Source organism: Homarus americanus, unplaced genomic scaffold, assembly GCF_018991925.1.
Source record: "Homarus americanus isolate GMGI-L3 unplaced genomic scaffold, GMGI_Hamer_2.0 scaffold50281, whole genome shotgun sequence".
In the NCBI taxonomy this organism is placed as follows: Eukaryota; Metazoa; Arthropoda; class Malacostraca; order Decapoda; family Nephropidae; genus Homarus; species Homarus americanus.
The window spans coordinates 881,906-908,575 of record NW_024742338.1 but is presented as its reverse complement, the minus strand read 5'-3'; the positions used below and the strand labels follow the sequence as shown (position 1 = coordinate 908,575).

Below are 26,670 nucleotides of genomic sequence, written 5' to 3'. Positions count from 1 at the left end.
ACATGTGCACCAACCAAGTGGAAGTCTTGTTGGAAGTATCCTACAGAGTGAAGGATAGTTCCCTCCTTTGCATATTTGTGTTGCCATGTTGAAGTTGACAGCACTGAACTGAGTTGTAGACAAGACACTTATGATAAGGCTGTGTAAATTGAGGTGTGATAACAGTGGCTAATGATGTCATTATTACAACATAATTGGGAAGGAATAAGAAGTGGTGGTGAATTTTTTTTTATGAATTGGTTAAGATTTAAGATAATTATCATGTAAAGATGTTACTTTATAACCTCACTGGTATATATTTTCAGAATATAGGTCCAAAAAGCTCTATTGCACTATCTTGCCTAAAAGTGTCAAGTACTGCATGTGAATCGGTCAGATCTGTGACTTCAGCTGATATGTACTACTGAACACAAATATCCAATACAGTACAGTAGTGTATTTGTTTCATGTGTACAGTTACTATGATTTAAGGACTTCCTGAATCATGTAGATCAAGTAAGGTGTAACAATTAATACCTCCAAATGTTTTATATTTGAGTTGCTGAGTCATCTTGATAAGTCATAATTAATTACTCCAACTACAGATAGGACTAATTTGTCCATATCTGAAGTAATGTTCTCACATCTGGAGGCTCATTCTCCACATACCTACTGTAGTTGACAAGAATTGAGTCTAAGCCAGTTCACCTTATTAATCATCTTGCTAACTTCAAAGCTTGACCACTCTCAAGAGAGGCTGCTTCCATCCCACTATCACTGTGTAGGCCATGCAGTACCCAACAAACCAATGAGTCATATTGCTACTGTGTGGCTGTTAGCAGCTCAATGATGGGTCAGTGTGAAGCTACATCATTCTCTCTACTGCTAAGCTTTGGTACTCTTTCTGGTTTAGGTGTGAGCAGCAGTTTAAATGCCAGCCCTCACATATGACCAGTTGGGTCAGCTCAACTATCACCAGGTGGCTCATATGTGAGGAACTGCAGCACATGGGGTTAAAAAGCAAATCTTCCATGAACTAAAAATCTCAAATTATTCCTTTATTTTTGGTTTCCTCTAAAAGGTGACCTCAACAAAGACATCTATCATTAAATTTACCATCATTCACTCACATCCTGGTTGCCTTACCTGACGTGTTCCTCTCCAACAAATAGGTTATCAGTGTCAGCTCACACATTACATCTAATGACACACAGAGAAGGAATAATTTCAAACCAAAAACAGAGCAACAGCACTACTTTATTAATTACATAAAAACAGGAATGATACCTATGCATACGATGAAGTTACAGGTGTGCTTTACTGTTTTCCCTCTGAAGAGAAGACTTTAGCAGTGCAGTCTGAGGAGCCACTCACAATATAGCTTGGATTTGACCAATCAACCACCAGAATTTTATCTTGATGTCCACAGAGATCATACAGGGGAGCCTTGGGACTGTAACATAATAAAAGAAAACTAACTTAATCCTATCTTTTCAAAGTTTATTAACATATACAGATATATGATGGCAATGTTTGTACTGAAAAATCATAAAATCATAAGAGGAAGCTTAGATTAGTTAGCAGGTGACTTAGTGACGATACCAAATTGCTTGATTCTGAGTTAGATTATAAATAACAAGGTTGGATAAATATTTTCTATATCAATCAGAATGTGTAATAACAGCTCACTTGCTAAATCATGCTTTTCAATAAACCATTTAAACAGAAAACATTATCCACAATGGCAATAGGTAGGACCACACCGGAAACACTGTCTTGCCCGATTAGCAAAGTTAAGCCATTAGTTCCTGAAAGTTAAGAACAACACCTGCATGGCAAAATTACATACCTTCGACAGTCCCAAAACTTCACCAATTTGTCGTAGCCTCCAGACACAAACAAATGTTCCTTTGTAGTGCTCCACCTCACACTTGGAACCCACTTTGTGTGTGACGTGAACTTCTGCTGCACAATAGAACCATCTGAGGGAAAATAAAAAAAATCAGTGTCAAAACAAAATTGAGATATGTCATGGGAAAGGGCAATAAAAACTTTGTATGCATTATGAATTGTATACGGTAGTACAATTTGAATTGGTGTGAAGGATATGAACGAGTTTGCAGACGGTGAAAATAAGTTAAGGAGATGAGAAAGTATGTGCAGATATTGTACAGTTAGGGTCAAAAGTTCGCTCCCCCCCAAACTGAAGCAGCATCGAACCCATATGAGATACAACAGTCAGGGTAAGTCAGTTCAGAGAATCATTCACGTGACTCAGTTTCACCATGAGGAGTGAATTTTTGTCCCCGAGTATACAGTAGTTTTAAGACAATCAATATGATCCTTTCCTTTGTTATTATTGGGGAAAGGGTTAATTATGTCAACCCTTCCAAAATATTATTATTTTCATCTAATGAGACAAATATTGTGAAGTATGGGTGTTTATGGTGCCTGAAGATGGGCAATAGAGGAAAACTAGGAGGAATGTATATCTTCATTTAAAATAATTAAGTGTTATGATTACATATTTTCACTCTTGCAGGCCCTGTCTCACTTCAGGTAACCCAAACCAGAAACAACATAGATTCTCTCGTTTGCAGCCACTTGCTCTCTCTCTAACTCCATCATCACATGCATTGTTACAGTGCTCCACACAACACCCCAGCATGTATATATTATAAAGGTAACCATAAGAAACACAGAAAAACACAAATGCTTTCATAATTACTCACACGTTCAGAGAGTACAGTAGGAGTGTATGTGTGCAATTTACTCCCTAAAGACAAAAAACATCATGAAACTCTTTGAATCTTTTCATGTTTCTCTTTCCTAGTAGTTACCTCACTAAAATATGACGTGTTCTTTGTGCATTTTGTCTGAGTAAGCCATAAAACACAGTCAATGCCTTTGTCTGCCTGATAGTTTTTTGTTTTTAACACTATAACTTTATGGAAATCAGTTCATATACCAGTGTGGTAAAATTTGCACAAAAACCGTGCTATATTACAGGTTCAATCTCAGATCTGATAAAGGGGGAGGAAGTAAAGGAGGAAATCATAATCGAACAAAAACTAACCTGTGATACGTGGGTCATACATCCTTATAAATCTATCTGCACAGCCCGTCAAGAGAAGGCGGCTGAGAGGCGACCATGATACAGTAAAGAAGGCATTATTTCCATTGATTTGAGATTTGACTCCTCCAATCTCGGTGTCCCACACCCGAAGTGAATGATCCCAGGAAGCTGTGGCAACTTCATTGTCTCCTGTCCACACTACTCCACCCACACTCTCTGAGTGGCCAGCTAGTGTAATAATTGGGGTCTGCAAATAAAGTGTTACATATATAATGTGTACTATATTCCACTTACTCACCTTCCTAGGGTGATATATAATGTAACTTTAAATAATACTGTACATGAATAAAGCTGAGAAAAGTAACACTATCTCTCCTCTGCTGTGCATTGTTTTCTTACATGTTATACATGAAAGTGAGACTCACCTTCTTCTGAGGTTTCTTAGCTGCTCGTCTCTTTTTCTTTTGTTCTTCTTCATCTTCCTCATCTTGACCACCTTTCTCACCTGACAATAATGTGCTATTAGTATACATACCACATGGAAAAAAAAATATGACTACTTTACTGTATTTCCATCATGTAAAATATTTTCCCTCCATTATTAATTTTCTGCTATGATAAAAAACAATCTCCCTTCAACTACTCTCTTTAACTGTCACAGAAGATGTGCTTTGTTGTGGTGTTCCCCTTCCATGGCACAGCCCAAAGACACCATCATGGTTTATCATTGTTGCTCAACACCACATGCATCATCCATCCCCCAAAACCCTGATGTCATGTAAGTGATTTGTGATAATACTAATGCATAAAATGTACAGCTGCATCTAATACATTGTGACTAAAAAGTTTATGTAGGATTGTAATAATAATATTTGATTTACTCCAGTAAAAAATTCATTACTAATTCACAACGCCTCTGTTTCTATCTTAATTCTAAAAAAATTTCACCCAGCTGCTTCTGCAATATAAGTTTCACACTTTCATCCATCAAATTCTTATGATATAAAGGTTTTCATCTGCAATTCCTCTTCCAAAACATATAAACTCTAGTTCTATCTTCCATAGCAGCCTCCATCTACACCTCTCGGCACTCGCTGTATCATGTACTCTACCAACCAAGAGAACTCCACGTATGCCCAAGACTGTTTCCTATTCCAAATTGTTGGGTTATACCTTGGGAATGGGACACATCCATAATCAACCTTTTTTAGTCACCTTTAACAGTCTGTATGAATATGTGAGAAACATTTCTCTAAGAGCTGTCAGTTGTACTGAATCCCCAGACATAGGGGGTTTCTAACTGATAGACAGAGGGCAGGGAAGAATTAGAATAGATGATAAATATACAGTAATAGTTTATATGTACAAGGGTATATCATATATAAAGACCTAATATATCCATAACTTGTGCCATGTAACTCTGGACCCAGAAGCTGCTATAAAAGTACCTTAAGTATTGACATTAGTTACTTTAATAATATTCACTGAAAAAAGAAACGACAGGTAACTCTTTTACACAATGAAGAGACAAACAGTACTGTCATTTTTACTACCTGCAGCCCAAGTACTATATAAACAACACAAAAACAGATTAAACAGATACCAAAAATTTACATGGGTAAATAATGATATTGTAATAAATTATGAGATAATTGAGGTTTTGACAATGATGCTCCCTTACCTACAGACCAAATCTTCAACATGTTGTCCCATGAGCCAGTTGCAAACAACTCTTGCTTGAGGTCTACAGCCACACACTCCACACTCTGAGTATGGCCACGACACTCACTTATGCACTCCACTGTGTTAGTCTCACTCTGCCACACCCACACCACTGCTGTTTGGTCTATTGATGTGCTTTGAGAAAAAATTATAAAGAAATTTATTTGTTATGCACATTAAAATTTTCAGATATAAAAGTAATAATACCATTATACATTCATAAATTTAATTGTGAAGATTAGAACTGATGTTGAATTACTCACCTAATAAATGTTTTAGTAGGAGAGTCTGTGTGGACCCAGGTGACTGATTTGACAGGAGCTCTGTGTGCTGGGATAGTGAGTGTGTGGGCACGCTCCCCCTGACCAGCAGCAAGGCCAACTACATCCCAGAGATGTAGTGTGTTGTCATAGCAGCCAGTCAATAGCCTGCAACAGTTAGTGCATCAACATTTTTGTACAGTATAATGATCAACTACTGACAAAACTCTAGATCACAAGTCTATAAATACAAATCCTCCCCCATATGATTTGATTTTTTCTATTCTTTTATAGTGAATTAAAGCTTCATCGTTTCTAGCAGGAGTGAATCAAGTACTGTACATAAAACTCAAAACATTCATTAATTTTGCCAAGTGGACCAAACTGGACAATGAAGAATCCATGCAATTATATTTTTGTACAGAACACAATACAGATATTGATTGTACAAGACAATTTTCTACAGCTTCTCGTATAATGGGTCAACAGCCATACCATTAGCAGTTTTATAGGTAGTAGGCAGCTATCAAACAGGGAGGTACAACCGCCTGGGAAGATATTGGAAGCATAATGTGTTGTCTAATGGTAGACCCTGGTGCCATTTGGCACCACGAAAATTGTGACCAAGTCCCAGGTTGCTGATCTGACTTTCTGCCTCATTAACACACATGGGCAGGGTTTCAATTGTTTCTCTTACTTTGACAACACAACATAAATAATGTACCTGTATATCATTTCTCATTCTTGATATGTTTTTTCGTTTTTGTATTTATTTATGGTTACCGTATTATTATTTTTAGTAGTTTATTTTTATTTTTAGTATTATGTTATTAATTTTTGAATTATTATAATAATAATAGTTATTATTATTATTGTTATTATTATTATGTTTTCGCCCTCCAGGCCCTGATGTGGGTCAGTGACCTGTGCCCGGGTGGGCTAATCCCGTGTGTATATATAAAAAAAAAAAAAAAAGTTTCTCCCCTCATGTGGGTCCTGCGAGTTGATCCATGACATTTCTTGAAAGGTGTCAACAATCACGACCTCACAGTAAATTGCTCTTCCCCATCCAAGATGATGAAGAGGAATGGTAACAAATAATTTCTGCATTGCTGTTATAAATATCATTAGGTACTCCATTGTTTTCTGCATACTGTATTATTGTTTTTAACACTGTGTCTGCAGTAACATTTGCCTTAGATTTGCTGGCAGAACTGTATAGAGCACACCAAAGATAGCTATTGTGTATTCTTTACAATTCTGCTTGACGAAGAATACCATAGTTCTGCATCAAAATAATGGAGTACATACCAATGTTTTGAATACATGACTTTCTTAGCACCCAATGGAATTGTATTACTATCATCAACATGGCCTCACCATTTATCACTACATTGCAGTGCTGCCACCCAATCATCATGATGTAGTGAATCCTTTGGGGTAGGTGGAGGCTGCCTCTCAAGGTATTCAATTTCAACAAGAGACTCAAAGCTCACTTCACAATCCTCCAGCCTCTGCTTGAGTGTCCCAACAAGAAACTGTCCTTTAATAACAAAATCAAACGAGGGCAAGTCTATCCTATCTTGTGAACCTGTAATGAAAAACAGATTGTGAGTCATGTGGTGGAACCCATTTTGTGTCTACACTTTTACACGAATGTTACACACCCACATAATTTTCAATGGACACAGAGCATATGTTAGATCCTCATTACAGTAACAATAGTGTACTGTACTGTACCCAGCACATATAGAGTACTGTTCTATACAGTACTAAGGTATGGGGTTGAGGAGTATTATTGTATATTATTACAGGGTATTCTACACAAAATAAAACATTCACTACAATACTGTATTACACACTTATATTTTTGCAGTGATATAATAACATTGCCAAATAAAAAAATATTGAAAAAGGCCCAGACCTGAAGAGCTTTAAACATGTCAATATACCACACATAAAAAAACCATAACCAACAATACAATAAGATTTTTGGTATGAGATCTTTTGTGAAAATATCTAAAATAAATGTTTCTCACCTTGCCTTATAAAAGCTTTGATAACTTTATTAAGCCCAGAAGTGTTGAGGTCGGCCTGGACCGAGACTGATGCCCCTGGAACAGCATACCTGAGAGAAAAAATATACTTAAATATCATTCATTAATTAAATACAGAACAGATCTTAAAGAAGCCCACTTTCACAAGGGAATTAATTAAGTCTATCTACGGCTGACAGTAACTTAACATACTGTACTGTACTAGTGTGACAGTGGAAAACTACGTCTCCAAGGTGATGGTCTTCCTTTTCAGCTTTGGAGAGGTTATACTTAATGCTTGCTGTCTTCTTGAAACTCGTTGTAGAGACCGATAGCTAAAATAAGTGGAAACAAGAGAGCAAGGGAGATGCACACACTGTACCAGCAGCAGATAACAGGATTTAATACAGACACTAATCGATGTCAATATGCTACCTCCCAGCTATGCCACAGTCGCTGTTCGTAGTACATCCGAGCGTTTTGTTTCGTCCATAGATACACTTCCCAGCAACCACTCCATACATATGAACAATACAAACTTCAGATTTATTATAATTTTGTAATATTATTTTGGCCATTTCAAGAAATAAAATTTTCCCTCTAGAGTACTGTACGGGTACGTACTTCAAAACTCGGTAAATTTTCTTGGAAGTTTTATGATAAATATAATCTAAGATTTCAAAAATTAATTAGCATTATAATTAACTTGCAATAGTAGTGATAGAATGAAAGTTACTTAGAATGATGAGATATAATTATTTCATGTGTTAAAAGTCCTGGGTTGAGCAATGTGTTTTTCCAATGGATTAGACAATTTTAAGAAAATTTTCTTCAATGATATTTCCCTCACAAATTTCCTAAAATTACTTAACCTAACCTCCTAACCCAGTACAGGTATAGTATATCTAAGCCATTTGCGAGGGAAATGCCAAAGAAGAAAAGTGTCTTAAAAATGTCTAAAGTTTAGACATTTTTAGGACTTTTCTTCTTTGGCAATAGTCTAAACTCTAAACCACTGGAAAATACACATTTCTCAACTCAAGAGCCATGGTTGGTCGAAACTCCAAATTGACCTTAACCAAATCTAAAATACTGGGCAAAATTATCATTTCGGTCATCCACCATATTTGAAATAAAGGTCAGAATTGTTCAAAGCACATAAAAAAACATCTGAAAAACATAATTTCAACCTGACTTAACCTAAACCTAACCTCGCTGGATGACCGAAATGATAATAATACCAAATATAGTACAGAATTACATCTATTAGTACAGTGGGGTATGCTATAATGAAAGGATCCTACTACGAATATTCCTATAACGAACGGTTTTACCTATAAAATTGAGAATGCTATAACGAATGCAACTCCTACAACGAACACGGATGAATACGGGACTATTTCATCTGGCGCATGAATATTGTTGTACCGCGGCTCACAACAAGAGCGTCAGGCGCCATCTTTGTCTCATTGTGTAGCTAATGCACCACTGTTATTGTTGAAATTTCGTCTTTTGATGTGGAAATTCTTGTTATTTGTATAACTATTTTGTTGTACAAGTATACAATTGTAACAATGAATCGTCCAAAGCGAGTGAGAAAGCTAATAACCCTTGAAACTAAGAAAGAAATCATAAAGAAACGTGAGAATGGAACAAGCATTGCGAAACTTAGTGATGAATATGGGATGACTAAATCGACTATATGTACGATTTTGAAGAATAAAGAGGAGTTAAAAACTGTGCAAGTGGCTAAGGGAATCTTTAGACTTAGCAAAGCAAGGTGTAATGTGATTGAAGAGATGGAAAATTTACTCTTAGTGTGGATAAAGGAGAAAGAAATGGCAGGTGATAGCATTAGTGAAGCTATAATTTGTGAGAAGGCCAAACAATTGTTTGAGGACCTTAAAGCCAAGACTCCCAGTGGAAGTGATAGTGCTGTGCCAGTGTTTAGGGGTACCTGCATGCTGAACAACACTAAGGTAAGATAAAGTACCGTATTTTTTACATTTTCCACAGAAAATTTTCAGTGTTAAGTGGTTGTATTTGGGGGCCTGGGACGGATTAATCCTGTAACGAACGAATGCTATAACGAACGAGGTTCTAGAACCAATTAGATTCGTTATAGCATACCCCACTGTAATTGAAAGAAGAAAATCATGAAACTCATTTCATGCCAAACATATTGCTTGTGCATTTTTTTATGATTTCTTGAGGTAAGAAATCATTTATGTTCTAACTGTAGGCATTATTGCTTCAGTCAGCCAGCAAATTTTAGGATTTCAAATTACCACCATCAAAGAGAGGTTTAGGTTGGGTTGAAATTACGTTTTTACGATGTTTTTTTAACGTGTTTTGAACGATTCTGACCTACTTCCACACAGGTGGATGACCGAGATGATACATGTTCTATAATGAAATGCTGTATAGTTAGTAGTTAAGGCAAGCTATTGGTGTGGAATGTAACCATTCAGGAAATTGGTGAAGGCAACATAGTGTGCCAGTTGTTGTGGCCATTAAATTTCAGGTGAAACCAATTTTATATTTTTTTACCTCTCATGACTTTTTTATAGTCCTAAACAACTGTAACGGTCAATATACAGAAAGTTTCACCAGGGACCTGAGTACTGTGTCATATATAGGGAGATAGAGAAAAAATAAATAATAATAATTTAATCTATAAAGTTTCTGTCGGAAATGTATAGTTTTCGAGTAAAAGTAAAATATAATATTTGGCCAATCAGCGTGAGTGCTGATGTGAAGTAATACTCGTGCGCTAAACAGCGTTCCTGGCCAGTTGAAAGGTGGCGTCTGAGTGCGATGGCTGTACACTAGCTGGCTGCTGCATTATTCAGTGCATTTTGGACAATGAAGCAACAGCTTTTGTCATTTTTAGGCCCCATGGTCTTTGTGTTTCATCTGTAAGGTGTACGAGATGTAATTCAGTGTCAATACCGTATAGATCGCCATACATGGTACCGTGATAAGAGACGGACACTGACGGCTACCACTTTATCCTCCTATATCTCTGACTTAAGGCAAGTTTCTCATGCACTAGGGGTTAGGTAGGTTCGGTGAGGGTTTTCAATTTTTTTTTAGGTTTTTACATTTGTTTGACCTACCACTTTTTTTTCCAATATCTTCACTATGCCTCATTTCCAACGGCAATGAATGTTATATGTGTACTTAACACGATGAGTTACACTAGAAAACCCTATTTATAATACTCAGGTCCCTGGTGACACTTTCTGAATATACTTAGTGGCTAAAGTACTATACAGTATAACATGGACTTGACAAACCCAGGGAACACTGTTGGCATTATATGAAAATTGGACACAAAATAACACATTACAGCCTTTGACCTTGAGTAAACTGTGAGAATATGATATGACTCACAGCAAACAGTTGTCTACTTACTGCTCCTGCTTAGTGATGAACTTTACGAGCACGTTAACGTTGTCAGCATTTTGTTCCTCCGCCATAGTGACCTGCGGCTCCTGCGTCCCTTACTCACACTCTCTCACTCCTCAACAACTGGTAATAACACCTGGACTCCTGTGTGTTAGATAAAGGTGGGAGAGTTTGTGTGTCACGAAGGCAGAGGTATAGTGACTGTACAATAAAATAGTGAGGCTGAGGCAGGTGCAGGTGCTGGCTGAGGCCACAACAACAACACATGTTGTCTGCTGAGACAGTGTGTGTATAAACCACGCCGGTCTGTCTCCCTTCAATTGGCCATTAACACTACACTACAGTTTGTCCCAATTAAAAAAATAGACATAAAACACGATAAATTATTTAATTTTTGAGACCCTCGGCCCTAATCTAGAAATTGAAATGAAATTTTAGAGTGCTGTCTATAGCAGCAGCCAAGGAGCAGTTTAAAAACTCGATGTTTATAATGGCACCACTGAAGGCCGCTGAGACATGAAGGTTTACTGTAACACCAAAAAAATAAAACACAAATAACAAGTGTCATGTCAAATGTGGTCTCAGATATGGTTTCAATAAAACTGGTGTTCTTTAACCCTTTAGACAAATAAAAAATCGTCTGGAGTTAGCCAGAATAAAAACAGCCAAGGGACATTTTCCCCTTTAAAGGGTTAATATCTTCACTTGAACATATCCTTTGAGTGTATGTAGGAGGGGGAGCAGATGTAGGTCTGTGACGGGGTGACAAGGATCCCAAGGGCGGATCCAGGAATATCAAATAGGGGTAGGGTGGGGCAGGGGAGGAGGGGGAGTTCAAGAAGTTGTGGGTAGAACATGAGGAGCACAACGAGCCCACCCAGCTGGGGGGTTTAGGGGGTGGGACTGTAAGCATGCCCCCCCCCCCCCAATTTAGTTTGACATGACCAATATCACGGGCATTTTGAAGCCAATTGCCCTTGATATTAGGTGATATTCTGAGGTCATTAGTAATTACTTTTTACTGTCCAAAAATACCTGAGTACAATACTGCATTAAATAAAAAGTACCCATTGGATTTTCTGAAAAAAAGGAGGGTCTGGACCCCCAGGATCCGCCCCTGTGAAGCACATTTTTCCCAACAGTATCAATAAAATGGAGCAAAATGCAAGTGACAGGTAGCACTATTCTTCTTATTTAAAGGAACATATACTTATTATCAACCAGCAATAACTAATATCACCTACCACCACTTGTAAGTCTATATTTTGAGCAAAGAGTTGGAGGATATTCCATAATCTTCCTAGTTTTCATGGGACTCCGGGAATGTTTAGATGCTAAGAACAGATGTTTTCTGGGCCACTCATGTGCAGTATAGCACCGAGGTAGATATTTTACATCACACCGGTCTTGAGAGGTTATCTCACTCTGGTTTTACCCAACAGGTGCCATCAGGTACTGTAATTGTGGTTTACCCACATAAGTGTGGAAAATGGCTGGAAGACATTGATGAACAACTGTTGTTAATAATATAGTACAGAATGTGAATTCTTGAGCTTATCACTAGATGTTGGTTACCAGTATGGTTGATAATATAATGAAGTAGCTAATAAATGTTTAAGTAGTAAGTCTAGACCTTGCTGTTGACTGCTTTGGACCGGTAAGGTATACTGTATTTTATTCTAAGGCAAATGTTTAAAAAAACAAAAACAGGTATCACACATCAGAAGACACCCTATACAGTACTTTGTTTTTTTATCTAGTTTGTCTGCACAACACTCTACTCCCTATAAATACAGTATAAAAAAATCAAACAGTGTCTGAAAAACTTACCACCCCTTCGAAATGAAATAAAGAGATTGAGTAACTCTGTCCCATCTGCAGGGACAGAATAACATACAGTATAGCTGACTTTCTGGCCAACCAGAAGATCTGAAAAGAATTTAACTAATCAAAGCTTAGGATAACAAGTAACTCAATGAGGAGAACATTTATAATTACACTTTATTTCACAAAAATCCTTCCTTATTTCAACAAAATAGAATGACAGGAAACAAAAGATAAAAAAGTGCAAAATACTTCCCAAGGAATAATATAAGCGATAAAAAATTATGAACTCGGTTAAATTTGCCACTAGGTAGTTGCCTTTTTCAATATACCAATCATAAATGATTAAGATAAAAAAAAAATAGGGCCTATTTAAGGGTAAAGGTAATTTCATTTCTTTGCATAAGTGTTTTCTACTTTAATATAAGATATGAAAAAAACACAATAGCTAAAAAATATAATACTATAAAAAAAATCATAACTACAGAACATAAATGTGTCTTGGACATCAAAACATCTTTATCAAATGCGGTACCAAGATATGTGGAGTGCTTACCTTTGATTTTTAATAATTCTATTTATCAAGGAAACAAGCTTAGAATACAGCAAAAACTCCTGAATTTTCAAATACAACCATAATAAGGTGTTGATAATAGCTCACCATTTTTACTGGCTAATCTAGAGATTTTGATATGCAGTACTGTATTGTATTTGCTAAAGTAGTTGACAGCAAACATAAAATCAGGTGAACCTGGCATAAACTACTGTAGCCACATGGTGGCTTGAAAAACAGTCTCAGCAGTATAATATTATACTAAGGAGAAAATTCTCTTTCACTGTTTTCCTCCTCACACTGGGTACTGTAGAATTATTGTGGGCAAAGGTGGTAACTAGAGCAGAACTTACTATAAAAACAGCCAGAGAATAAAAAAAAAAGTTTGAGTAATACCTTATCAATTGTTGAATTCTCATTGTGGTAACACGAAGCATAACCCTCTACCTTGGTGTTCTTCAAATGAGTGATAATATTTGTATACAATATGGGGATGTCACAGTAGGTTGAGTGAATGAATAAAGTTTTGTTCTTGATTTCAACTTCCTGCTGCATTTGACCTATAAAATTAACAAAAATTATATTCTTTACATTGTAATCCACAATTACAACTCCAGGTAAGGAAGGTTACCTTGTCATGGCCTTTGACATAAAAAAGTGATTGCACATCATCTACAGTAACATCCCTAAACACCAGGACTAAGCCTAGATCATTACAGTACTGAGCTCTCATGTTTCTTAAGCTATTGATAATGTCACAAATACATGTAAATCATTAACACATACTGGTATACCTCACTAGTAATGGCTGTGGTTGAAAAACAAGGGCAATAAAGAAAAATGCTTTATATATACATTTTTATCTTTTATACAACATGTTCAACAACAAAAAATAAGCAATGGCCGAGTCTATACATGAAACAATACAATAATGGTGTACAATACAGTATTTGTCGTATGGAAATGAACAAGAATTATACTGAGTACAGTACACCTTACATTTTCTTGTAATGTGGTAATCCTGAATTAGTCGTCACCTTTCCCCAGAGCAAAATGGGTAACTAAAATATATTTTCAGTTTCAATCCTTTGTTCAAAGATATAATGTTATTTACAATTAAACACTCAGAGCTGATCACTTAAATTTCTGTATATGCAATTCCAGATTCTCAAAGGACTGCCATATACAGTACAGTACTGTTAAATAACGGTAGAAAGAGTAGCCCACTTCTGATGGGGTCACCCTATAGAGGGAGGAAGTTTAGTATGTTTCTACACGTAAAGAAGACCCTGTCAGTGTAAAGTCAGGAACAGAGTTACATATACTGTAAAGTACAGTTCTTGTAATGAGTTAAAAATACATGCAAAAGTACAAAATTTAGGCAAAGTTATGCATATAGGCTGGGGCATTAAAAAAAGTGCAGCAAGTGATTTAAAAATTTAAGTACAGTACTGTAGCTGCTGACGATGGTGTACTGTTGGGTAATGTCTCTGCTACTGTCTAGTTTGTAAACACTAGGAATGAACTGAAGGTCATCAATAGTAGTGGTAGGTCCAAGGTGTTCTTCGGGTGAAAGTCCTGATCAAGTATGAAGTATGACTACAGTTAGTCAAGAAAAGTGCTCAAAAAATTCTAATGGTGACCCCTTGTCAATCAGGAATGAGGAACTACGGAATCAATCTACAGAACTGTAAGGTAGTATTCAGACCATTGGTTACAGAGATAATGAATGGAAACCACTAGTGTTAATGAATGAATGAATGAATGAAAAGAGTAATAGGTAAGCAGAGTAAAAAAGTCTCTGCTACACATGAAAAAAATTGTTATGCAGTACAGTATTCTGAGATGATGTCACTGTTAAGATTATCAGGATAAAATAGACGGTTAAAGTGAAGTTTTCTCTCAAAATGTACCAACATATTGGAAGAGAGAAATAATGCCTAAAGGATCACTATGAGTGAGTATGTTACCGGTAAGCTGTTGAAGTTTAAAGCAGTTTGTTCTTTGAGAATGAAATATGAAAAACTGAGAAACAAGTTGAAATCTAATACTGTATCCACATAATATATCACTCTTTTAAAAACAACTTTCTTCCCTAATATTAGTTTTTATGTTAAATGGTCTAATGGCATCCCTATATCACCATGAGAGAAATATATCTATCAAAATGTTGAATTTCTTTCTTATGGCTTCCCTTCTGGTTACACTGCTCGACTCTAGTGATAGTTACTCTCTTAACAAAATAATGAACCATTGTATTCTCTTCAATTACCGGTAAACCTGTTTAATCAACCTTTCCCATTTCTCTATATTCCTTCTTTATTTCCCTGGACATCTATTCTCTACATATATCAAGGGAATTATTTCAAGTACATTAAATGGTAAATGTTGTGTGTACTGTATTCATTACCTAAATGGTCTATCCGTCTATCTATAAAGTTGCCTCCTAATAACTTTTCTTCCTAGTGTTTCACCTACCAGACATTATATGTGGAAAATATATTTGTTTGAAATAACACAGAGAAGAGAAAACTTTTATTTAACAGAAAATATAAAACTAAAGATTCATTGGGTATAGAACAAATATATGGTAAACCCTGATGGATAGAGTGATGCCCAATAGTTACATAACTGTGAATATTTAAAATCATACAAACAAGATCAGTGCCGGTGATTGAAGCATGATGTCCTTAAGTTTAGTTAGAACAAATTAAAAATCATATGTCCTCCTCCTCTTTCATATCAGGAATACCAAGAATCTTATTATGTATCAATAAATATTTCTTCTTTAAGAGAGAGAAAAAAAATGTATCCCTAACATAGAAAAAATATCCCTCCTTAAAAAAAAATTCAAATTCTGTATCTTGTTCGTTTATATGAGATTTTCATGGCCAACAGAGGTGGATTCTGTTTGGATGAGAAGAAAGTTGGCACTGAGGAATGTTTGGTGTGCAAGGTTAGGGCAGCAGAGAAGAGAATGCATGGCCTGTTCTCCTCAACAGTGGAAGAGGACATATTGTACCAACACTGTGCATAATTTACAGACATATGTGTACAGAGGTGTACATATATAAAGAGGTCTTAGAAGAAAAAGAGAGTACCCAACTCTGAATACATAAAGTTGACATTACCAGTTTTCTAATATGCTACTGTACTAGATATCATACCTTAGTTTCTTTGGTCAGCCACCAGTTACAACTTTCACTACACCACATATCTCCCAACAACCTCTAATGTCTGGCACAGGATACCAAGCAGAATGGTACAGTACAGTACTACAAAATTCTGCTTGTCACTATCATTATTTAAGTTGACTTGTCAATATTGTTTCTCAGTACTTTGTTCAACATGACAATAACATGATACAGCTAGACATGGATGCTGGGGTTAAATTAATTTCCCATGCGTATACATATCTACTAGTCACAATATAACTATTTTCATAACCACACACCTATTAACTCAATAAGCATGATTTACAGTTCTTTAAAAAGATAAATGTAAATGATTAAACACTTCAAGACTACACAAGCTTGTACTGTACAAACTTTAAGTAGTTCACAAAAATTACTGTTTTTCACTTCATATACTGTACTGTACATTACTGTACTGTAATCCTAACTTTGTAAAAATTACAAAAGATAATCCAAGAATAACTTCCTACATTTATATATTCACAGACTGTCACTGGTTTATTACTCAATTACATACTGTAACTATAATCCGCATGAGTAAATTTTTGGTGCCTCATGACTGTACAGTATTATAACCTGGTTAACTATTGAACTGATTCAGATAAGTCAAGAAATAGTTCATGTTAAAAGCAATGTGAGCTTCGTAATTTAGATATAGAAATAATTCAACTATGACTACAAATTTTCACTTTTTTATCCCTTTCTACACTTTTCTTGCACTACAGTATTCTTATTTTGCAAACAGGATTTCCGTTCTGACCATTTCATTCCTTTCTTGAAGTGCTTGTCTCCAGTAATCCATCACTTACATGGGAAGTAGAGAAAAGTTATACAGCATAAAAAAGAAGAAAACAGTATTAAAAACAAATACTGTATATGATGTCTGGAAGTCTGGCAAGAATGAAAGGTAGTGTGCACAGAGGTGGACACAATAAGAAGTATAATAAAGGTCATAAAAGGTGCAGTGAAAGGTAAATAATGAAGTCATCTCCAAAGGAAAGAATGAGGATTACAATTACTGTATATTGGGAGAATAATAGTCTAAAATAAGCACCTCAGTTTATTTCACCTGATGATTAAATATCACTAACAGGTTAGTGTTAGGGTGTTTAAACATCAGGTGAAATAAGCTGGGCTGTCTAATCTTCATGTAATCAATTTTTTGTACATCTGAGTTTCTACTGGTTAGGTTATGTTAGGCTAGGTTTAAGTTAGGTTAAGTTAGGTTAGCAATGGTGTATTTATTCATCAGCTGAATTAAGTTGGGTGCCTAATATTCACATGATCTATTTTGTTTTTGTACTGTACAACTGAGTTTTTATTGGTTAAGGAACGATACCCGCGAACTTTATGATTTAGAGATAAATTTGGAATAAGCTACTGTGTGTCAATACAGCTATGAGAGGAGGAACTTGTTTACAATAACTATGATGTACTAAAGTATAAGGATAATATATAGATAGTACTAATATGTAAATAAAGTATTCTGCAAGAGATTAAAAGCTAAGGGTGCTATTACAGGTATTTGATCGAATGACAAAAAGGAAAAAAATGCAACACTTACAGGCAATAAGACAAGACATAAATATGATTGAGCAAGAAACATGAAAATGCACACCAATTTAATGAAGTGAGTGTGTTGCTTTGTTCCCTCAAGGATCTCCCCACACAACCTCCTCCCAAGCTGTCCCCCTAAATACAACTTTCCCCAAGATGTCTCCAACATGCAACTTTCCCTATGCTTGCTGTGAGAGACAAGAATGGGAGGGGATGGAAGTGAAGGGGGGTTCCTCAGCAAGGGTACATAAACAAGGGGGTAGATGGGAGAGGAAAAGGGCCATAAGCATCTCAGAGAGAGAGAAATGTTAAGTGACAGAAAACATCAACAAAGTGGCACTCAATAGCTTTAACCTGTTATATTGTATTGGGGAATTAGTTTCTGTGACTTTAATTGATAAAGAATAATTTTTGAGTCATATAATTATTAACAAAATATTACCCATGATTAATTCTGACTTTTCAAGAATCTACTGCACGCATTACTTTTTGTAGGTCAGCAAAATATACCTCACCTGCTAAATATATTGTTATTTCTTTCACTGTACAATTTAATAATAAATAACATTCAAAATCATTCTCTATACTGTACAAAATATATCAAGCTTTCACACAAGAGATGATCAAACTGGCACAAATTATTCAGTGTTTCAATGGAAAAGTAACTTTCTCGTGGGGCTAATCATAATGTTTAATACCAAGTAAATCAAATAAGCAAGGTCAATAACATTCATCCACTGTTACTAACAATATGCTGGATGTACCATAATCTAGTATCAACAAAGAGAACACTCATCCCTAAGCACTGGTTGGTACAGCCGGAGACCTCAGAGTACGCGGTAGTGGTAGAAACCCATGAGTGCATCACATAAGTTGACTCGTACCACCAGACTCACCACCAGCAGCACCATCAGTAGAGGCAGAGCGTACAGGAATACTCTTGGTCGATGCAAGATGGGCAATGCTAGAGCAGAAAACCACACAACTATTAAGATATATTACTTGTACTGGCAATTAATACTATCAATATCTGTTAATATTGTATACTGTACTGAATTACAAATGAGGTGTCTGATGGCTTTGTCGGTTATCCTTGGTTGAACTGCCTTACTATTTACTAGTGTTGTATACCTACGCTGTCTAGGTACTGTACACAAGAAATTATACACCAACTCTGCATGGTCTATGTATACTGTATACAGTTTTACCCCGCCTAACGCGGTTTCATTAACGCGGATTTTTTCCACATATACGCAGTGAGTGTCCGAGACGCTATTTTTAGATTTGCCCCACCCGCCACCCTGCCTGACTGCCTGTTTTAGCTCATAAAATTCATACAAATTACCAGGCCAGAATATAATTTACATTGCTGGAATTCTTATAATTTGGTGATCATTTTGAATATAAACATCATATATTTTGCTTTAAACTTACAATTTTTAGATAAAAATTTTTCTCTAGGTAACTATGGTATCTTTTGTGCAAAATATATGACATTTATATTCAAAATATTCCTGGTCTTACAAGGAATCCAGCAATGTCAATTATATTATCCTAACTTTAGTTTGAGGTATTATTTATTAAAATTTAGTGGTTATCCCACACATCTCCTTGGGACGGTTGGTGGGGGGTGGGGGGGAGGGAGGGACCAACCGACCATCTGTTACCCTGTGAAGAATTATTATTTTTTTTTATTAACTGAAGATATTTGTTTTAGCTCATAAAATTCATACAAATTACCCGGTCAGAATATAATTTACATTGCTGGAATTCTTATAATTTGGTGATCATTTTGAATATAAACATCATATATTTTGCTTTAAACTTACAATTTTTAGATAAAAATTTTTCTCTAGGTAACTATGGTATCTTTTGTGCAAAATATATGACATTTATATTCAAAATATTCCTGGTCTTACAAGGAATCCAGCAATGTCAATTATATTATCCTAACTTTAGTTTGAGGTATTATTTATTAAAATTTAGTGGTTATCCCACACATCTCCTTGGGACGGTTGGTGGGGGGTGGGGGGGAGGGAGGGACCGACCGACCATCTGTTACCCTGTGAAGAATTATTATTTTTTTTATTAACTGAAGATATTTGTTTTAGCTCATAAAATTCATACAAATTACCCGGTCAGAATATAATTTACATTGCTGGAATTCTTATAATTTGGTGATCATTTTGAATATAAACATCATATATTTTGCTTTAAACTTACAATTTTTAGATAAAAATTTTTCTCTAGGTAACTATGTTATCTTTTGTGCAAAATATATGACATTTATATTCAAAATATTCCTGGTCTTACAAGGAATCCAGCAATGTCAATTATATTTTCCTAACTTTAGTTTGAGGTTATCCCACACATCTCCTTGGGACGGTTGGTGGGGGGTGGGGGGGGGGAGGGAGGGACCGACCGACCATCTGTTAGCCGGCTGTGTAGTGTGAGAGGGGGAGGGAGTTGAGTCCATTATTTGAATGGACATTAACTTGGCGACTGTATTTCTCTATTTCTCTTAAGTATTAATTGTGTGCATGTACCATCATAAAATTAAGATGTTATTTTTACTACAACATAGGTATGTGCCTTCAAAAAGTGGAGTTTGGGGGTCGGGCCGGTTTCTATTGGAATTAATCCCATATGTTCTGTTGTTCACTTAGCGGGACCCTCTGGGTTCAATTGACCGCGTTAAGTGGAACCAACTTATGTGTATTGTCTATACATATGCTGCACTGTTTATTTGCAGTGTTTATGCAAAACCAGTTGTAAACTTGTATGACAATTTCACAGAATAAATATTATCACTGTACAGTACTGTACAGTATTACTAATATTATATCAGTATACTGTACAGTACTGTACAGTATTGCTAATATTATATCAGTATACTGTACAGTACTGTATGTTTAACATCATTAACACATTAACTGATATGTTAAATGCAAAACTACTGAGGTTGTTTAGATATATAGAGAATGAATCTGGAAAAAAATGACAAATGATTTATCAAGTACTATGCAGGATTTACTATAGGATTACAGTTCACCATTTTTCTACAATTAATGTTAGTTGATCCAAGGCATGAAGGTGACTGATGACCAGCTCAGCTCACACCACATCAGTCTTGTCTAGCATATGATAAAAATCTGCGTCTCACAGTTTGTGGGTCCAGTGTTGACCTCTACTTCTCACCCAGAGAGATATGGCTAACATAAGATAAATAAATAAACAAAAGTATCCACAGAAACATACAACAATTATATCAAAGGTATGCTGGTAAGTTCTCCCTGTGTTATCATTTTCATTACTTGGAATGTTCTTGCAAGATACAGATACAATATATACTGTACATATATGAAGCTTTACCTACAGAAGAGGCATAAGCACTCAATTGCCATTTCGAGATATTAATGTTAAAAGATTAGGCTCATGTGGCATCTGCCTTAAAAAGGGTGCAAGAGCCTTGTTAAGCCAAATTACCTTACACTCCTGACCGTCACCATCTTGTGTGTCTTTGTTGACACATACCTATGGCTGAGATTCCGCCGCTTTTGGCCTTATTTACAAGCCAAGTTTCAGGGTTGCAATACTTTTTACATTTTTTAATTTTATCCTCTTCACCACTCATCGGCTCGTTAGCCACTTGGGCGATCGGTCACGTTTCTGTTAAGCACTGTTGGCAAGTATTGGGCATACACTGGCTCCTGAATGTATCTAAACCTGCTCCAGTGCTTGTCAAGTCTGGTCTTGAAAGAGCTCACACTCGGTGAAGTCACAACACTCTGGCAGATTGTTCCAAGAGTTCACAACTCTCACTCCAAAAAATTTACCCCTCACAGTTTTCCGGGTTTGCGGCTTCTTCAACCTTGAGCTGTGACCCCTTGTGAGGCAAGCGTCTGCCAGCTCCAGGTAAGGGCACTCGACTGAGTAGTGCCCTTTGAGATGTTTATACACCTCAATTAGGTCCCCCCTTGCCTATCTGTAGTATAAGCTAGGCAATTTCAGGCGCTCTAATCTCTCAGGGTAGCTGAGGTGCCGTAATGCAGGCACCAGTCTGGTGGCCCTCCTTTGGACATTTTCAATCAACTGACAGTCCCTAGCATATCTCAGTGACCAGATGGGGTGACAGTACTCCAGACAGGGAAGCACTTCACTCTTGAAGATCGTTATGAGGGACGGACCGTTTAGATATCTGAACGACCTTCTCATAAGACCTAATAATTTAGTTGTCTGATTCACCTTCTTCTCGCAATGGCCCAAGAACTTCAGTTCATTGTCAACATACACACCGAGGTCCTTTTCACACTCAGTCTCAATTAATGCAGTCTCTTCGTCCCGTTGGGACATATGATACGTCTCCTTACTGTTGGTATGTCCCAGGTGCAGCCTCATACACTTCATGACATTGAATCTCAGCAGCCATTTCTTCAACCATTCTTGAGCTCACAGAAATCCTTCTGCAGCTCTTCACAGTCCGCTTGGTTCTTAATTTCCCCAAATAACTTGGCGTCATACGCAAACATTTATATGGAGGAATGTACAGCGTCAGGCATGTCATTTATGAAGCAAACAAACAACAGCGGGCCCAATACACTGCCCTGTGGTACCCCACTTATGACGGGTACACATGATGCTTTCAAGCCATTAATCACCACACACTGCTTGTGGTCATGGAGAAAGTCTCCGATCCACGCTAGGACATTTCCCCGAATCCCGTACCCTTCCAGTTTAATTTTCAGCCTTTCATGGGATACACTGTCGAAAGCCTTGGCAAAATCTATTTATATAATGTCGATATTTCCACCCTGCTCCAGAATTTGGGTCCAAACATCCAATACCTTGAGTAATTGTGCTAAGCAGGAGTGCCCCAGCATAAAACTGTGTTGGCAATCCTTTTGGCATTTCTTGGCACCAGACAGTGAGACAACTAAAGAGGAAGATTCCCTAATCCACTAATACCCACAATAAAAGCACAAAAACAGGCACTGTTCACTCGCACGACCACAAATGTTAATTCTTCTATGTGATTCCTCTATACCATCAATCATATGAACACTCATGTTAGATACACTCCATGTGTTTGGCCCCCATAGAATGCTGTTGATCCATGTGTTCCTGACATAAGCAACCAGCTTCAGGACTTCAGAAACAGCAAGCTTGGCACGCATAACGAGCATCTAAAATCCTGACTCTGTGCTCTGCTGGACGATAACAGAGCACAAGCACCTGTGTCAGGGCAGTATGACAAACTTTATTTCATTACTTTTTGTTGTTTGAGGCATTAAATAAGATTTTTTTTTATATAATGTACTGTACCTAGAATATGCCTTGATAATGTATATTTTGTGGTCAATCTGTAGAAGTCCTGAACTGTAGTGTCAATTAACAAGCACCATTAACTTCATCTACATTTATTAATCTACTTGTTAATGGTATTTAAGTTAAATGTGAACTTCTTCCTAGTAAATTTTTTCTGTCCCCTCTTTTATCGTGACTTTATTTCCATTCACTCAAAATCTGACCTAACTCCTAATACTGTATACATGTATACAGTACATCTAAAATCACTTAATTTAAGAGAAAAGACGAAATATAATGTCAAAATACAGTAACTGAAAGTAAAAATAAGTCAACAGGTAAATAAAATACCGTAAATTTAAAGCTTAACTTTATGGGACGTCAATTGTATCAGCGGATGTTCGTAAGTTGGACGTACATAACCCTGGGACCTCCTGTACTGTATCTACATATTGCATTGTTTGTTTACAAAAAAAAAACAAAGTAAAAAGTTACAAGTATTGTAGATTACTGGAAAAACTACTTACTGTAGTTACTGTAATCGATTACAAATTCTTTGTTATTTACCCACCACTGAAAAGTAAAGTACAGCATGCACTATATTACAGTGTACAATACAATACTACTCACCACTGTAACCCAAGAAAGTAATGTAAATGTAGTAACCAATGGCGAAGACCCATAACAAATTGCCGAAGAGCAATGACACGAACCAGTCCTGGCTGATGAAGACTGGAAGAGAGGAAGTGTGAAAATATACAATAACAATATGCAGGAGAGGCATAACAAAGGCATTTTGGAAGATATTTGCATCACTCATGAATATTGTACATAAAGAACATCTTCATCACCTATTTCCATGTTGCAGCACACTGTACACATTTTTACACAAACAGTGTTATCATTACCAACCATATTGGAATCACCTGAAAATTAGACATTCAAGCTTATTTTATCTAATGTTTAAACACCCCAGTTTATTTCACCTGATGATTAAACACCTCAATGCTAACCAATCCTACCCCCCCTCCCCAAAGGAAGTGTTAGGGTTTTATCATCAGGTGAAGCAGGCTGGGGTGTCTAATATTCAGGTGATCCTTGTTTTGAAAAAAAAAAAAAAATAATAATAAAATAAAAAATAATGGAAAATAGCCCACCCGGGCACAGGTCATCAACCTACAACAGGGCCTAGGGAACAAAAAAATAAGAGTAAAAGAAATTAAGAATAGAAGAGAAAAAGATTATACTGTACTGTATTAATCTAAACCACGTAGATGCCGGGAAACCAGCTTTTTGAAGTGAGACAGATTGTAAGAGTATGGAAACACAGAAGAAGGCAGAGCATTAAACAGTTTGGCTGTGTGAGGAAAGAAGGATGTATACTAAAACGGGTTATTCTAGTGTGACCGACATCCACACAGAAACAGTGGGCACCGCGGGCAAGACGAGTGTTATGAGCCCACTGCCTTGCCGGCGGTACACAGGATGCCAAATCCACCGAACAATGCCCATTAAAGCACCTGTAAAAAAGAGTGAAGCATCATTGTGGCCAAGAGAAAGAAGAGAGATTATCAACTGAAGGAGCAGAGTTAATAGGACGAAATACCTTTGTTTCCACCAGAATTAAAAGAATAATAATTCATGCTATGTTCTTTCTAAAACGTATACATCCCAACAATGACAGTGAACTAATATGAAGCACTACACTGGGGATGACTGTGGAGGCTAACTACGGTAAAACCTCTATTTAATGGCCATAGATCTGATATACAGTACAGTAGACCCTTGCCATTTGTTAGTTTGCAATTCGCGATTTCGACGATTCAAGTAAGCAGATGGCTAGCTAGCAAGCCTTTTCCCGCAGCACAACGAGTCACCCCGAGCAGCGGTGTTGTACTCTCTAAACTTTAGTGTTTCTGTGTGAAAATGGCCCCTAAAAGACTGCCTAGTGTCAGTGCTAGTGATGCTAGTGGAGTGAAATGTAAAAGGCAGAAGTCAGTGATGACCCTAACAAAGAAAGTTTAATTATTTGATAAGTTCAAAGAGGGGATGAGTGCTGCCCCGGCTGGTCAGTTGCTTGGTATAGGTATACAGTAGTGCACTAAGGCATATTAGTTGGTATTCATGGTTTTGCCTATTCGCACCATTTCTTTGAACCTATCTTTTGCAAATGGCAAGGGTCTACTGTATAGCCCATTTTATAGAGGGTTCACCTATAACATTCCTCGATATAGCTGACTACACTCCCCCATATAGTCAGTTAAATTTAAATACAGGTCTCACTGTACTGGCATACACTCAGTAAAATGTGTATATAGGGCTAGGATATAAGTAACTACAGTATACACTATGTGAATGTTTCTAATAATGGTCTTGGTTGTTTCCTGTTGCTTTCTGCACTTCTCTTGTACCAAATCCCCCCCCCCCATACTTCACTCCTTTTCTTTGAGGTTTCTGTACCCCTTGACAGCTCCCACACAAAAATGGAATACAGTAGAGATAACATAAGAGATTTATCAATTACACAAACGAGTACTGTATTATATATTGGATCATTTTCAGTTCTACGCTACAGTACAAAGACTATAAGCATAACTTACCATGATAAAAGAAAAGCTGAAAAAAGTGAAGAATAATAAGTGGAGGGAAGTAGGCGTTGAGGTGGACATCAAACGCATAACCCCACTCCACGTCTTGGTCGCGACAAGTTGGTTTTATCATGTAGTGGTTGGTTATACACCTGAAGTAAAACAACTCATTAAACATTACTGTAGTTAGGTTGAGTAGATGTTGAAATAGGCATCTACTAACTGCTGGATATACCAAGTCATAAGCAGGTGCTCTTAGGATGACTACATAATCAGAAATTAAAACATTCATTGGGATTTTGAGTCCAAATAAATCCTCCTGGGTTAACTAATGGTAATACAGGATACGGTTTCTGGCATAAATTATCTCATGTGGGGATGACTTTCAAATTGGGTGAAACATTATCAATCATCTCAAACTCTAACAACCTAACCAAAGGCAGTCACTGTTAATGATAGAGATGGGAACTATCCAACATTATATAATTTGTTCCTACAATTTGTTTCCTTTTTAGAAGAAAATGGAAGTTAATATGATCAAACACCTGTCATATAAATTAAGGGATAATTTCAGAAGTTCAAAGTCTGTAAAAAAAATTTTTTAACTTGTGTGTACAGGTGTATACAGTATGTGTATTGTGTAAAAAGATGACCTTTATATTGTGTCTATGGACCTAAAAATCAGTGTTCTGCTCTAAATTTAAACATACAAAACAACTCAGGTGTGTTAGAAGTTATTCATCTCTCCAACATACCTACAACAGTTACTAATTAGTACAGTACAGTATTGTGCCAACTTATAACCACAAAAAATTACCACTTTATGACATAGGGTACGACAAAAACTAACCAAAGAACAGTAGCAACGATGATGCCAGCAGCCAAGGTGTCCACACATATTGTGTACACCAAGAAACTTAAGAAACCACTAAAGCTTAGTTTCAATACCACAGCAAATCCTGCAGATGTAACTGAAACACAAAAAAATAACTTGTTTAATGCAGTACAGAATAAGGCAAAAAAAAAAAGAAAAAATCATCCTACATACGGTAATAATATATTTTTCTACTCTGATACATGCTGGTCAGACAGGTGTTGATCTATCGGTGCCTTTAAAGACTGTACAGTACAGTAGTGGGTAACACTACACCTTGGCAGGTTGTTGA

At 36.6% G+C, this 26,670-nt stretch overlaps 2 protein-coding genes across 5 annotated transcripts in view; both read right to left on the bottom strand.

Moving 5' to 3' along the window:
• Positions 1-1,219: 1,219 nt before the first annotated feature.
• Positions 1,220-10,780, bottom strand: LOC121876892 (ribosome biogenesis protein WDR12 homolog). Its single transcript, XM_042382464.1, has 9 exons — positions 10,491-10,780; positions 7,077-7,165; positions 6,418-6,628; positions 5,041-5,205; positions 4,737-4,912; positions 3,481-3,560; positions 3,056-3,302; positions 1,829-1,961; positions 1,220-1,432 (listed from the first exon to the last, which is right to left on the bottom strand). Exons 1-9 carry the CDS (start codon positions 10,553-10,555, stop codon positions 1,297-1,299), a joined length of 1,302 nt encoding a protein of 433 aa, XP_042238398.1. The 5' UTR covers positions 10,556-10,780; the 3' UTR covers positions 1,220-1,296.
• A 2,912-nt stretch (positions 10,781-13,692) lies between these two features.
• LOC121876891 (protein unc-50 homolog) overlaps positions 13,693-26,670 on the bottom strand; it is a 97,526-nt gene continuing 84,548 nt past the window's right edge. For all 4 annotated transcript variants that reach the window (XM_042382462.1, XM_042382459.1, XM_042382461.1 and 1 more), the window contains 4 exons: positions 26,355-26,475; positions 25,517-25,656; positions 23,547-23,648; positions 13,693-18,576 (listed from right to left, as the gene is read on the bottom strand). In XM_042382462.1, coding sequence (XP_042238396.1) covers positions 18,440-18,576; positions 23,547-23,648; positions 25,517-25,656; positions 26,355-26,475 — 500 coding nt within the window. In that variant the 3' untranslated portion in view covers positions 13,693-18,439. The remainder of the gene's footprint in view (positions 18,577-23,546; positions 23,649-25,516; positions 25,657-26,354; positions 26,476-26,670) is intronic.

Bases quoted from the DNA above. Each gene is read 5' to 3' on its own strand.
- LOC121876892 (XM_042382464.1), bottom strand. From the start codon at position 10,555: ATGGCGGAGGAACAAAATGCTGACAACGTTAACGTGCTCGTAAAGTTC. The intron at 7,166-10,490 runs GTAAGTAGACAA...TTTTTCTCTCAG, and splicing joins TTCATCACTAAGCAGGAGCA to GTATGCTGTTCCAGGGGCAT. The intron at 5,206-6,417 runs GTGAGGCCATGT...TAACTGTTGCAG, and splicing joins CTGCAATGTAGTGATAAATG to GCTATTGACTGGCTGCTATG.